Below are 15,063 nucleotides of genomic sequence, written 5' to 3' on the forward strand. Positions count from 1 at the left end.
AATCAGCCACAACTTATCCAGTGTTTTCATCATGTGTTTCATGTATGTTCATTAAAAAGTGAGAGAGAACCATGTAACTACAGTAGAAAGGCTAATTTAGTTATGCACTTTTTCCATTGTAGTTACATGTTTTTCTTCGTTATGCATGCCATTTTAGTTTAGTTACATTCAAAAACCTAAAAATATTGTGAGTTGCGCGTACTGAGCATAAGTATCCCGACCCACGATGGTCTCTGCTGTGTTTCTTTTCACACCTACAATCATGCTGCAAACACACATAACAGCACTGCATCTTCTGCTCTGGCTGGCCAGAGCTTGAACAATACACATCATGGTTTAAAACAACTTGCTTTAGTTTAGATTTTTTTGTTTAAAATCTTGATGCAAAATGTTTTCATGTGTACTTTTTACTTTAACGCAAGTACAAATTTGGAAGCTATACTTGTACTTGCAATAGTACATTTTAGACATGTGCGTAATTGCCTTGACCTGCAGATAGAGGTCCCATACAAGTTTTTCTCCTTCTCAGTGTGTGCTCAGGCCTCATCTCATGTTCAGCACATAATCTGCAGAATTCCAGGCTGAGCTGTAAAGGCTGCACTTGCTCGGTCTCACGACTGGTGCAGGTGCTGGGCTTTAGGTAGTGACCGTTCAGATCAGGGAGAGGACACACTTTAAACACACTGGATTCTTCAATGAAAGGAGAAACTCATGTGAGACTCGTTCCCGTTTTAAGAACCAAAACACCCAATTACAACATGGCCATTGTGTCAAATGTTTTGTAAATCATTTGACTGAAATGAGCATTAGAAATTCTCAGCAAAAGTTGATGAAACATTGATATTGAAATTAGGAAATATTTATTTACACAGTTGGCCCAGTAGTTTACAAACCAAACCATACACCCCTAAACTAGAGTATGACTGTTTGAGTTTTAAATTATATTTAAAAGTCCTGACTCGTGATGATTTTATATATATAAAAAGAACAACACACACAACAATGATCAAATTTCCCAACAACAAAATCTTTTTTGTATGTACAAATCAATATAAAGCAAACAGTAAATGTACAGTAAAATCTGCATTTGTACACTTAATTACAAAGCAATTATACAATTCTATATTAAATAAAAAGCTGAAGGAACATTTTCATTACCATACTTTACAATGCAATTATTGCATTACCCAGATGTAGTGTCCCATCCATTCTTTCAGTCCAAGAAGAAAATGTTGTTAAACTGTGTTGAACAAAGTCTCTTCACTTCCTCTGCAAGAGAGAAAAGATAATGCACGCAACAATCATAAAGTGAATTGTGGATTAAGCTAAAAAAAAAAATACTAAAATATAGTATTATATATATATATATATATATATATACATACCATTTACTTCTATTAAATTGGCATTCTTCTGATTCAAGATCACATACAGCTCTCTCTGGTCTGACTTCTTGCCCACTACCCAATAGTCTGTCATAGCTTTCACAATTATTTCTTCATCTTCATCAACTCTGTCAAAGAAATATCATCAGAAGTTGTTAGTATTCTCTTTTGTGTAATCAGTGCCATATAATTCCATGAACCTTGCAAAGTCACAGTTGATATCTCCCAGGATCTTCATGAGGTCTGGGTGCACAGAGGTGAGGCAGACACTGGCTGTCTTTCTCATGTGGATGGTGCTTTTCTCTGCCAGGTTCATGTGATTGAAGTAGATAAACTTAAACTGGGGTTCTTTTTCCGTCCTAGGGCACACAGTAAAATCACACCATGAAGGGGCAACCTGTTCTTCAACACATATTTCCCCAACTAACATTCGGGACAGTTATAGTATCATGTAATTACATGATTCCTCAGCAAAGTGATTAAAATAAGATCATTAAATCTCTTGAATTACAGAACTGGAGGATCAGGCCAATATGCAAAGATGCACATCTCAAGTTTCCTTAATAGCCTCAAAAGGATATCCGGTGCAAGTCTCATCTATCACTATCTATCACTTATTATTTTCATGTCTTTACACAGTGCACTGCATACACAAAACCCCTTGATGACCTTTTCTCCTGTGAGATAGGACATGGCTTGTACCAACGATACCAAGTCGGAGTCCTCTCACAAGTGTAAGAGCTTTTTAGTTGCAGTGGGTTTGTAGCTTAAATAAGACGTGGCCTGCTTCATATCTGAATTATAGATCATTATATTTTTAATACCAGATAGAGCCAAACAAATGTAATCCATGGATATGTGCACATGAGCACTGAGCAGCCAAGAGCATTACTTCTACTGACGTCTGTTTGGGTCACTGGTTTTGTTGTTGAAAGTGGTGACAATGAATAATGACAGAGGTGGATGTGGGCTCACCCCGATATCCTGCGGTTGACGGTGAACTGCTCACAAATATCAGATGCCAGTAAAGTGAGCTGAGGGCCCACAAGGCAGTCAAGTTGCTCACAGAACTCGCGTGTTAGCTCCACGGAGGCTTAAGAGAAAAAACAACAACATGAATACAGTGTAATGGTAGAAATCTATGACTGTAATTACTTAAGAAGTCAGCACTCACCACTTATCATAAAACAGGCAGCCGCACTCATAGCCTGAAAAAGAGAGCATGTTTTTGGATTAAAAACAAATTCAAGGTCAAACGAGGATGAGAATTATATTAATGTGAACGATTTTTCATCACTTTAAAATTCAGCAGCTTGATGATAAAAAAAAGCATAATATCGGAAGACCATCTGAAAATACTAAAGCCTATATCTAAGGGTCAAGTGGTTCAATGCATTACGAAAATCAACCTGAAAGCTGGAATAACCTGGTGAAAAAAACATGTTTACCTTATAAACAATCAGGTGTAGCTCTTCGTAGCCATCGTCAGCACTGACAAATATCCTTGGAAACCGGAACTTGGCCTCTGGGTCTTTGAAATTGGTGGGTCCTGTCAAAAATCTGCAATGTAAAACGTTTGGAGATTTAAGACTTTATTACAAAACTAATTGTAAAGCACATTTAAGAGTTGAAGTAACACTAAACATAGGAGGCAGCTATAGTAGAAAAAGCTTCAGTTGTAGTCATCTGGACTCAGTTTGAAAAAATAGACGTTTCGACTCTCATCCAAGAGTCATTGTCAATAAAAGAATTTAGAAAATGACTGAATCGGAGGCTGCAGACCTGAGGTTACGTGTCACAGCGACCCTGAAGAGTGCCAAACCACCTCCTTCAAATATCACATCTGAAGAGAGAAAAGCACTTTCAGCACTGGAAAAAGATCATAGCATCAACATCCTCCCAGCAGACAAGGGACGTTGCACTGTGATTCTCAACGCAGCTGATTACGAAGCCAAAGTCCACACCCTCCTCGAGGACACGACCACATACGAACGCTTGAAAAGAGATCCGACCAGTGGCTACAAGAAGAAAGTGATAGACTGTTTACAAAGGCTGGAAAAAGAGGAAGTGATAGACCGGCCTCTGTATTACAGACTGTATCCTGGTGAAGCCATGCCCTGCATTTATGGCCTTCCAAAAATACACAAAAAGGATGTTCCACTCAGACCCATAGTGTGCAGCACAGATTCCATCACTTACAATGTGGCCAAGCATTTAACAACTATATTGGCTCCACTTGTGGGGAATTCGGAACATCATGTGGAAAACACGCACAACTTTGTGGATAAAGTGAAACATCTCCAACTGGACCCAGATGACCTCATGGTTTCATATGATGTTGTGTCCCTCTTCACCTGCATCCCGACCTCTGATGCAGTAGCAGCAGTGAGGATCAGATTGCAGGAAGACACCACCCTACAGGAAAGGACCAAACTGACACCTGAACACATATGTAAACTGTTGGACATCTGTCTGAACACCACTTACTTTCAATTCCGGGGACAATTTTACAGACAGATTCATGGCTGTGCCATGGGCTCGCCCGTCTCTCCCATAGTGGCCAACCTGTACATGGAGCACTTTGAGAAGAAGGCACTGGCCTCATTCTCAGGCATAGCCCCAAAACTGTGGCTTTGCTATGTCGATGATACGTTTGTAACAATCAAGGAACAAGAGCTGGAAACCTTCTCTGATCACATCAATGCTGTGGACCCACATATCAGGTTTACAAGAGAAGACGCTAAGGAGAATCGCTTGGCCTTTCTTGATTGTTCCACGATCAGAGGAGAGGACGGAAAACTCCAAATAGAAGTATATAGGAAACCTACACACACGGACCAGTATCTGCTCTTTGGCTCCAACCACCCACTACAGCACAAGCTGGGGGTGATCAGAACCTTACAACACAGAGCTCAAGGTGTGCCCACCAGCTCAGAGGGCAAGAAGAAAGAGGAAAAACATGTCCGAAATGCCCTCTCAGCCTGTGGTTACCCCGCTTGGGCTCTCAACAGAGTGAAGAGAACCAAGAAGCAGGACAAAAGGGAAACTGAACAGAGAAGGAAGGGTGTTTCTATCCCTTATGTGTCTGGCCTGTCGGAAAAACTGCAGAGAATTTTTAGACAACACGAAGTCCCTGTTTATTTTAAACCAAGAAACACTTTAAGACAAAAACTGGTTCACCCAAAGGACAAGTTGCCGACTCAAAAACAGAGCAATGTAGTTTATTCGATCCAATGCAGTGAAGAAAGCTGTAAAGAACGTTACATAGGTGAGACCAAACAGCCTCTACACAAGAGGCTTTATCAGCACAGAAGAAATACTAGTTCAGGACCTCAGAGTGCCGTGCATCTCCATCTTGAAGCCTCTAATCACTCGTTTGAAGACGGTGAGGTGAAGGTTTTAAGCAGGGAGAAAAGATGGTTTGAAAGAGGAGTCAAGGAAGCTATTTTTGTTAAAAAAGAAAGACCTTCTTTAAACAGAAATGGAGGGCTTAGGTTTCATCTTCCTGTTATTTATAATGGGATTCTGAACCCCTGGAAAGGTAGAGGACCAGGACCAGGACATTTAGATGCTAATCAGGTACTCAGGGTGGTTGAGCCAGGGTCTCACAAAGACAAAGAGGTTTCTAATAGGCCATTAAAATTCTGAATAGGCTAGCTCGGTAGATACAAGGGGGGAGTTTCTGTTGAAACAAACAACTCTTTCTACTTCAGGAAGGCTCCTCCCAATGGGTGGGTCTTACCACAGAACAGTATTAATATCGGAGTTCTCGATCTAAATTCTTTTATTGACAATGACTCTTGGATGAGAGTCGAAACGTCTATTTTTTCAAACTGAGTCCAGATGACTACAACTGAAGCTTTTTCTACTATGGAACACGCCTGGACGAATGAGGGATTACACCGACATAGGAGGCAGCTATAGTTAGTATTTTCCATTTGGTCTAGTGAAGAATATGGTAAACAAAGTAGACAGTGTTCACTGTATTCCTCTTATAATCGAGTGAGACAATTTGCATAAATGGTACAAAGTCTGTGTAGAAAGTAAAAGTGTGAACGGCCATTTGGCAAGCATTTTGGACATTACTTAATGCTTTTCTTTGGCGTGTAGAAATCAAGCCCAGTCTTGCTAAGAATAATTATATGCAGACAAAAGTTTTAAAAATGTTTGTGAGCTTTATTTCTGTCAGTTGATAGCTGGCAGCAGTAGCTCCCATGTGATGGTGCAAGACAAAGCAACAAAGAACTACACATTCAGAAGTATTTTTCCTCACATGACATCCCTCCACTTTCATAAAAAAGATAAATCTCTAAGAATGCATATCAGAGAACTCACCTCCCATAATGCAACAAATTCCCAGTGACTTCTGGCCTTAAAGGAGAGTCTCTTCCAGCCAGCTACAAACAAATGTTGTTACTAATGTTAACGACAATATGTAATTATTTCTGTGTAATATTTAGACCATGTTCAGTCAAACCTCAGGTTCAGAATGTCTGGGGAAGAGTGAAGTGGTGAGGTACTTATACAAAATCCTCATATCATCTTGTTCAAGTCCGCTCCTGCAAGTAACCAGGCAGTGTTTGTTTAGTTTTGTTAGTTTTAACCCTGATATTCAGTCTTTGTGCCAAAATTAATTTATTTCCTTTGATTTTTGAGCTGAAATCACAAACTGTATGATATAACAACTTCCAATTACAGATCATAATGCTTTCAAATCATTCTAGCAATCATATTCTGTAATCCCCAGTGCTTTTGCACTGAACAGGGAGGCTAATGTGTAATTAAAGATGGGACATGTCACACGCACCAGACACTGCAAAGCGGATTACACCTTGTTCTATGTCTGTTTAACCAGCAGGCTAAGGGTGCATTTCCACATGTACATTTTAGGATTTTGAAGTTTCAAATGTACAGTGACATACAACTACATCTTAGATTTTAAATTCCACACATCTTAACTCCAATGTTAGTTGCAATTCATTGGTCCCACAAACTACTTTTATATTGACCTTTATTTAACCAGGATAGGCCCACTGAAATGCAGACTTTCTAGCCCCAGAAGGGAGCCTATTGTACATTTTAGTGGTAGGAGAAACTGCAGGGGGAAACCTTCGCAGACACGAGGAAAATATGCACATTGGTATGAGACAAGAACTCTAATTACTGAGTCGCTGTACTGCCAATGACTCACCCTCTTTTAAGAATTAGTTTAATTTGAGTAGTTTCAAAGTGAATGTGGTTTCTTAATTAGCTGCCCAGACTAATGCATGTCTATTCAAAGCCAGGTATTTATGGTGCTTGGAGGGCAGGCCTTTACTACAAATAAGACAGTTGTAGAGAAGTTTCATACCAAATAAGCTGGTCATTGTAAAGAAAGGCTGTGTATTTGATGAGACTAAGGCTCTCCTCCACTCTGTTCACAAACGACTGGATCTTCAAGTATGTCATCTTGTCCAGTGGGAAAAAGCTGATTCCTCCAAACACATCCAGCAGATCGCAGGACTGCAAGTGAAGAGTCTGTAGATACTGGAAACCCGAGCATAGACACACATCAGGAGAAAGGGGTTAGTTTACGTCCAACCAAGTGCTTGCTTACAGTGCACAAGTGAAAGCTGAGATAGAAGACTGATTGGCACGACAGAGACAATTGCATCACACAAGGCCAAACTAGAAGCTTTGACATTCAACCTCTTGATAGGCACACTGCAATGCCTCTCATTCTCCCGTGGTAAGGTTTCATAGTGGAGAGGGAAACCCGGCTTAACTTAAGAAGGGTTTTCCCTAATTAGAAATGTTTTTTTAATAAGTGTATACAGTTTTAATGTCTACGGCTGCATAGTTCAGATGGCAGAATGACGTTAGATAACAGTAACAGTAGCCAGAGTTGAGAATCCAGAAACTTGTAATAAGGATCTACACTGGAAACAGATACTTTATGTCAAGGGATAATACAAAATCCTTCTGAAAATACTTCATACACATACAAGAGAGACCTGCGTAAAAATATTAATTAACATTCTACAAAGCACTACACATTCAAACAGATGTTTAATGCATTCATTGCTTTTACCCTGTAGAAGAACTTTTCAAGTTTCTGAATGAGCTGCTCAACTCCTCCAGCTTCCATTGCTCTCCCAAATGTCCCATTGAATAACTGCAGCAAAAATATTTAAACTTGTTTAGAATTTTTACTGTCAATATAAAATGTGTGATTCAAGCTACATTTACGACATTTACCTTGTACATACTGTAGCATTGTCTTACAACTGCACCATAAACAGTGTCCTACAGAGAATAAAAGAAGTTGTAGCAAATTTAATTATTTCAAAATATAAATAACTTTGCCACATACAAGTATTTCTTCTTCCTGGTATTCCACTGTCGGGGGTTTACCATCTTTGTTTGGCTTTTCAACCATTGGGTTTCGCACCACCTGAAAAAAACAATTCATTCAATGGACAATGCACACAGAAAAGGATGAAATATTAGCAGCATGTGTAAATGATAAATATTTCAAATACCATAACTATCCAAAAGTTTTCTTCAGGCTCAAAGAAAAACTGGCGGTTTTTCTGTGTGTGCAAGGATTTGGCAGGTTTTGTTGAGCAAAATGTCCTGGAACATTTGAATTACACTACTCATGAAAAAATACAATTTCACCATGCACAAACTACATTGAAACATGTGTTATATACCTGGTGAATTGAACAATAGCTTCACATAGGCCCACATTTCGGATCTTCTCATTCTTTTCCACATCACTAGGGTGGTAGAACAAAATCTTCTTTTCCTCCTGAGAATAAAATTCTGATGACTAATTAAGTAAATGTGACAATATATATATATATATATATATATATATATATATATATATATATATATAACAATAAGATAAGATAATCTGCACACCTCTCCTTCCCGTGGTCCAAACGTGGGGTTATAAATAAAAAAACTAAGCAGAGATGGATTGTACTGTTTTTCTTGCATTCCTGAGGCCATTCTGGGGCTGTGACAAAGAAACATGCTGTCAAACAAAAAAACTCCAGCCAAAGTTTTGATTAAATAAGAACACCTTACCTAATCATCTGCATCGATGTATCTTGGGTTTGGATTTTCTTTCCTTCAAAGACTGTTTGGTTATCATGCCGGAACCTGTGAAATACAGTGAAATCAACATAGTGTCAAGAGAGTAGCAGAGCGAATTTCAAAATCACACTCGACAGTTGCATGTTACAGGCAGCAATACGGAGAGCTCACTACTCTCAAAACATGCCATCTAAAGAGCCCTATATTTTGCGTCTGTAGATCCCACATTACTACGTCTACTAATAATGAATATAGTACTTTTATGTATCGCTAACTGCAGTCATTTTTCCGGAGCGTTTTTTCTTGTCAACTTCACCGGCAAATGTAAATAAAGGGGCTATATAATCTCGTTTAGTGACTATCTCTATCCCTGAGTAACTGACATTGACTAAAGGGGGGTGAATTATGTTCTTAATTATTTAATACTATAAGAGCGTTTAGTATTAAATGATTATTACACATTGATGTAAGCTAAGTGCTAACCATAGATGTGTGGCTAAATGAAAATGCTAACAGGATCTGCAGAGAACCTCATAAACAAAGCGGAGAAAAAGGTATTAAAAGATCAAATTGAGACAACACCCACCTTACAGTAAACCAAACAAGCACGTCCTAATCCAAGTGAGTGTACAGCACATAAATAAGTGCGATGATAAGTGGTCATCGATGAAAAACACACCGCATTACTTTACGTTCTCTACTTCCTGCTTTTGACAGTGTGGTGTTACACACTAAACATCTCGGGCAAAACACTTATTCAAACCCTTTTTCTGAGTTCCTAGAGAAAACGCTGTGCTAAAGTCATGGACGTATTATATTGGCTACAGTTCATTGCATAACATCGGATTTGGATTACATTGAATCTTACATATCATAATTTATATACTTTGATTTAATGAACATTTCTGAACATGGAAATAAAAGCCTAGGCGTAGGTCAGCAGTGTTTCTCGGTACACAGGTGACAGGCAGTGATAATAATAATTACATTTAAAAAGGTTAATTTATAATAATAATAATAATAATAATAATAATGATAATAATAATAATAATAATAATAATAATTACCTTCTAGTCTAGTCTAGACAGTGATATGCACTAGAAATAAGTCATTTTATGAATTACGATTATAATTTGTTTCTGAGAACAAACACAAAGGAGAAACAAAGACTAATGCATTTGCTTACAAGACTAGACCTGCACTTAGGTGACCCTACCCTAAGGGAAATCAAGCGGGCCTACCATTACAGGTAACCAGATATTGGAGCGGATGAGTTAGCTTGATAGGCTATAAGGACAATGTAACTATTTTCTGTCACCCACACAAGCGTTGTATTTGCATCTCTTTTGTTTATTATTTAGATTTTCAGAATATTTTCATGTATTTCATTATAATAAAATGGGGTTAATAAGTCAAGGCTCAGGTTTACTGGGATGCAAAGGGAGCATTGTGCCAATTAAAATGACAGTTAAGAGCCTTTGCTACTGGAATTGGGCCTGAACAAGTTAAAAGTTCATAGACAAACTTATACTTTTTCACAAATTTATTTATTTCAGGTTTTGTGGTGGAACGGACACAGGCAAAAAAATAATCATTGTGTAAAGCTGCCATTTTAAAACAGGTAAAAGTTCCATTCAAAAATATTAACAATTCCATTTAATAGAAAATATGCAAGTCAATGTGGAGTCAATGTGACTATGAACCAGGAATCTCCAGTGGTTAAAGATGATGAATTTCTGGGAATGATGTGAAACTCAAGACAACACCATAGCCTGGAATTCTAAAAAAAGAAGAAGACAAAAACAACAACAAATAAATACAACAAGAACATTTGTGAATGTTGTGAAAAAGTTGTGAATGTGCAAAAAAAGTTTTATATTATTAGTCTATGTAATCCATTCCACTTTTTTCAATTTTATTGAGCGTTTATGCTGCCAGAGTTCAGTTTTGCCGAGCTCATGTGGACATCGAGAGAAATCAGACACCAACCCTCTGCTCCAATTTTGCCGTCACTGTCATCATCGGCTGCTGAGATAAAGCTCTTGGCCTCTGCATCAGTTAAAGTCCGCGCACCAGGGGAAAATCTCTGGAGGAAGAATCTGCCGAAAAGCACATTGGCAGTTTTAACAACCTTCACTTCTTGAATTATCACACAAAAGGTAGCAGATTATGTACAAAAAAAAAGTAATACAGCTTTGCCAACTGTGGATTACTGCAAGGCGGCTTAATAATGCCATCCCATTATTACTACTGACTGAGCTGAGATTTGTCTTCATATCACACAAATACTGAGCTAATCCAGTACATATTTGGTTCAGAAATGTCAAAGAAATCATTTTAAAAGCTGAAAAAATGTTGTCCGGTAGTCTTCTTTGAAATCAAAACTCACTTAAGTTCTGACTCTTCAATGTAGCCACTGTTGTCTTCATCTATAATCTGGAAAACATTTTTGATCTCCTGAGGCGTCTTTGCGGACAGGCCACACAGCTTGAAGAACTTCTTGTAGCAGAATGAGTCAGGGGCTAAAACATAAAAAAAAAGTAACATAGCATCCAACAGTCAAGTTAAAATGGGTCTGACATGCCAAACTTAGATTAGATAAAATACTTCTCCAGACAAATATAAAGCATTTGGAATTTGTAACAACTGATGGGAGATGATATACAACTTTGTAAATTGGTTTAACAAAAATGGTATCATATGAATGTGTACCTTGACAGTCCTTGAGAGCATTGTCAATGGCCTCAGCTGAAAGGATGGAGGTGAGGGACATGTTGATTCTGCAGGTTAGACAAAGGCTCAATCAATTAATCACACCAACTTTCTACTCTCATCGCAAATCATGCTTGTCTTTAAAACAAGAGCATAGGCTTTGACCATTGCACTTTTGCATAAATCTGATTATTTTGTGCCAGTAGCTTGTTAATCATTGTTTATTTGACTGCTGCATATACTGAAAAGGTAATTTTTGAGTAGACCAAAAAGCAGCCTCCATAATAATGAGCCTTATCTTTTAAGAGTGTGAGGTAAAACATTTTTTTCTTTCTTATGTTTTAGTCTAATTTAGTCTTTTGGAATAAATTAATTGACAACAAACTTGAGTAAAGAAAAGAAAAGGAAAGAAAAGAGAGAGAGAGAAAATGTAAGAAAGAATGTCATAGCCATCTGTTCTGTTGCTGGTACCCTTGCAGCCCTAGATCACGCGTCACATCAGAGCACCCAAAGGTGGCCCCCAGGCGTTGGGCTCTGAACTCACCAGTGGTCGTAGATTCCTCGGGCAGGACTGGGCAGGACCAGAGCAGCAGGTGTACAGCGGTGTGTAGCCCCTTCAGGTCTCTCCTGTTTATATACCGAGAGCCCAGGAGGTGCGCCGAAGGATGCTTGAGTTTCCAACCTGTTCGCAGATCGAATTATCCCACGGCTCCTTCTCTGGTTTCCCACCGGCACACCTCCCCAATTATCATTTACGCTTTATACCCGAGCACGGCGCACTGCTTTCTCTCCACGGCATCAACCCTTTCTCCAGCACACCGCGCCTCCTCCCTATATTCAGTATACACCCGCGCAGGGCCGGCCCAAGCCTTCAGGGGGCCCTAAGCGAAAACATTTTTGGGGGCCCCTCACCACGTCATCAGAATCAGTTTTATTGCCATTGTCAGTGAACAATCCACATATGGGAACTTTCTTCAACGCAAACAAAGCGCAACAAAACTCCAGAGCATCTGTTTGCCTGTTAGTTTATTCTCAACACCTCACAAATTCAAATATTGATAACTTAAATCCCACAATGCAACTTGGTATTCCGCTGACATCACCTCTACTCCCTGTACAAATAACACACATCCCAGATATGTTTTTGGGCGTATTTGTGGGCGTTAAGGGTCGACAGCCACATTAGCACATTAGTTTAAATTAATGAACAGGGGGGGTCTGGGGGCCCTCCCCCAGAAATTTTCAGACCTTTTTTGGGTCTTCTGCTGCATTTTAATGTGGTCCAGCCGGCTAAAGTAAGAGTAAAATGTTGAGGTTGTAATGCTATAAAATGATGATGTGATGAAACTGTGCCAGGAGAAAATGACTAAAGCCAGTTATTAATACATTAGTGTACTTAATTACTCAATACAATATTGGCTATGAAAATAATTATGGTCAAATTGATTCATTTTAACTGAAAATGTAAAAGTAATAGTTATCCTTACTAATTTATCTTTTACTGCTCCCAACTGTTCCTTCTTGCCAAAGTGACAAAACAAGTTATATTAAATTAAACAAATGGCATAAGCATTGCTTGATTAACAATTAACACTGATAAAACAGTGCAAACATGTTATTCCCAGAGAATGAACAGAATTAAAAGTGAAGGTCCAAACCTAGCTATTGTGAAGAGACTGCGTTTCTGCAACTTTGCCACTTTTGTATAAAAATATATAGTATTATTCTATAACAGACGTAATTATTTTTCACTATCAATTTATTATAATTTATAACAAATAGTCTAATGATGCTTTTTAAATAAATTTAAATGTTTTATTGCTCTATTAAAAGTTAATTACAATATAAATGTTTGTTCTGATCAGAACATCAAACACTGGACTCCTGCATGAAATAATGCTGCGATGTGATTGGCTGATGGACCTTACGTGCATAAACCTTTACGTTCCTCTCATTCCACGTTAAGAAGTCAAAGTAAAACAGACATCACGAGTCACGATTGATCTCACACATGGTGATGTGAGAGAGAGATACGCAAACCGCTCATCTCTGACTGAGGCTGCACAGGGGCCCGGGACAGGGCAGCACACTGTTCACTCCAAAGTCTCACGTCAGAGGTTCTGGACGAGACGGCGCTCGTCCGGACCGGATCCCCGCCTCTTAGTGACCCGGGGCATAGACGCCCCTCACCGGCCTCACCTGCAGCTGACACTACGGGGCTGGTGTAAATGTGAAGCTTATTATCTTTCATTCACATATTATTATGCGCGGGGCAGAGCTCTCGTCTCCTCCAGCCTGAGCGAACGTGACAGAATCGTGTTGTTTCAAACAGCAGCATTAACCGTCTCTTTGTAAGATAAGTTCACTACCTGGAAAGTGTTGTTGAGTTTGCAGTTTCTTTACATCTCAAGAAGTTTCTTCTTTCGTTTTTCGGCACCAGGAGATATATTCCTCTGGACATGAGGACCACGCAGGGACCATGTTCTGTTGTGTTTATGTTTTGCTCTCGTTCTGCTCGCGCACAATGAAGTTGCCCAATCAGCGCAGGTTTGGTGCCTTGGTTGCCAGATTGTCATTACAAATAAATGCGGTTTGTGCGTTATGTGTTACCGCTGTGTGCGCTGCCGCGCCAGCAGCGCTACTACACTAGTGGCGCACGCTGCGCTTGCACTTCGCATAAAACGGGTTGCCAGATTGGGGGCCCTATTAAAGCCTCGGGGCCCTACGCGGCTGCTTAGTTCGCTTATAGGCTGGGCCGGCCCTGCACCCGCGTCTCACAGGACTCGCGCGCAGCTGTGCAGGTGGGCTGAAGAGATTAAGCACAGAATTTTGAGGATAAACCTTTCGCGTGCAGGGCATCGAGACCGCGGTGAAGTTAATTTCACGTTGGACGTTGGACATTCGCCTCCGCAACTAGAGCGGGAGCTTCCTCTGAGTGTGCCCCGCCTGCAGTAGCTCGACGCGGGGAGCTGCGCGCTTAAGTGCGGCTTGGTACGCCAGTTAGGGACCGACTCTAAAGTACCGTTTGTTTAAAAATGTGTTATCTTAAAAAATATCAAACGTATTTATATTTTAAAAAAACAACAATATTGAGCATGAATCTAAGTTGCTAATATTAGATGCAATAGTCCTTTTGGGCTGAAAAATTAACCCTTTGTAGATTTTTAAAGAATATTTTTCATCAAAAATCAAGGATTCTTATCAATAGCTCCTAAGTCAGCTAGCCTAGATAGTAAACGCTAAGTGATTATAATAGTTTGAGTCTCCAGGTATCACGCACACCTTTTACTTTTTCAAATTAACCCATTATAGATTTTTAAAGATTTTTTTTCTGTCAAAAATCAAGGATTCTTTTCAATAGCGCCTAAGTCAGCTGACCTAGAAAGTCAAACCCAAGTTATTATAGTAGTTGTGGTCTCGAGGTATCACGCACACCTTTTACTTTTTCAAATTAACCCTTTGTAGATTTTTAAGGAATATTTTTCGTCAAAAAACAAGGACTCTTTTCAATAGCTCCTAAGTTAGCAAGCCTAGATAGTAAAAGCTAAGTGATTATAGTAGTTGTGGTCTCCAGGTATCACGCACACCTTTTACTTTTTCAATTTAACCCTTTATAGATTTTTAAGGAATATTTTTCGTCAAAAATCAAGGATTCTTTTCAATAGCTCCTAAGTTAGCAAACCTAGATAGTAAATGCTAAGTGATTATAGTAGTTTGAGTCTCCAGGTATCACGCAAACCTTTTACTTTTTCAAATTAACCCTTTGTAGATTTTTAAGGAATATTTTTCGTCAAAAAACAAGGATTCTTTTCAATAGCTCCTAAATCAGCTGACCTAGAAAGTCAAACCCAAGTTATTATAATAGTAGGCAAAATAAGAA

General features: G+C 39.1%; 2 protein-coding genes across 2 annotated transcripts; both read right to left on the minus strand.

The window, feature by feature from the left end:
- Positions 1-879: 879 nt before the first annotated feature.
- Positions 880-9,199, minus strand: ccz1 (CCZ1 homolog, vacuolar protein trafficking and biogenesis associated). The gene is made up of 17 exons (XM_072456343.1): positions 9,058-9,199; positions 8,463-8,537; positions 8,295-8,391; positions 8,081-8,178; positions 7,907-8,000; positions 7,738-7,818; positions 7,623-7,670; positions 7,456-7,539; positions 6,736-6,911; positions 5,863-5,944; positions 5,721-5,782; positions 2,834-2,945; positions 2,560-2,593; positions 2,361-2,478; positions 1,586-1,744; positions 1,386-1,513; positions 880-1,269 (listed from the first exon to the last, which is right to left on the minus strand). The coding sequence occupies exons 2-17, from the start codon at positions 8,474-8,476 to the stop codon at positions 1,214-1,216; spliced, it is 1,443 nt and encodes a 480-aa protein (XP_072312444.1). The 5' UTR covers positions 8,477-8,537; positions 9,058-9,199; the 3' UTR covers positions 880-1,213.
- An 853-nt stretch (positions 9,200-10,052) lies between these two features.
- On the minus strand, positions 10,053-11,975 carry pvalb9 (parvalbumin 9). The gene is made up of 5 exons (XM_072456574.1): positions 11,728-11,975; positions 11,184-11,251; positions 10,861-10,993; positions 10,461-10,570; positions 10,053-10,251 (listed from the first exon to the last, which is right to left on the minus strand). Exons 2-5 carry the CDS (start codon positions 11,242-11,244, stop codon positions 10,226-10,228), a joined length of 330 nt encoding a protein of 109 aa, XP_072312675.1. The 5' UTR covers positions 11,245-11,251; positions 11,728-11,975; the 3' UTR covers positions 10,053-10,225.
- Between the last annotated feature and the right edge of the window lie 3,088 nt (positions 11,976-15,063).

This window comes from Eucyclogobius newberryi, unplaced genomic scaffold, assembly GCF_026437365.1.
Source record: "Eucyclogobius newberryi isolate DKJ021-1_F unplaced genomic scaffold, fEucNew1.0.hap1 SCAF_20, whole genome shotgun sequence".
NCBI classification, from domain to species: domain Eukaryota; kingdom Metazoa; phylum Chordata; class Actinopteri; order Gobiiformes; family Gobiidae; genus Eucyclogobius; species Eucyclogobius newberryi.

Excerpts from the sequence above, each read along its gene's own strand:
- ccz1 (XM_072456343.1), bottom strand. Across the intron at positions 2,479-2,559 it reads TGCCTGTTTTATGATAAGTG|CCTCCGTGGAGCTAACACGC; the intron begins GTGAGTGCTGAC and ends TTTTCTCTTAAG. Across the intron at positions 1,745-2,360 it reads GTCAACCGCAGGATATCGGG|GACGGAAAAAGAACCCCAGT; the intron begins GTGAGCCCACAT and ends TGTGTGCCCTAG.
- pvalb9 (XM_072456574.1), bottom strand. The coding sequence starts at position 11,244 with ATGTCCCTCACCTCCATCCTTTCAGCTGAGGCCATTGACAATGCTCTC. Across the intron at positions 10,994-11,183 it reads TGCTCTCAAGGACTGTCAAG|CCCCTGACTCATTCTGCTAC; the intron begins GTACACATTCAT and ends TTTATGTTTTAG. Across the intron at positions 10,252-10,460 it reads CGGCAAAATTGGAGCAGAGG|AATTCCAGGCTATGGTGTTG; the intron begins GTTGGTGTCTGA and ends TTCTTTTTTTAG.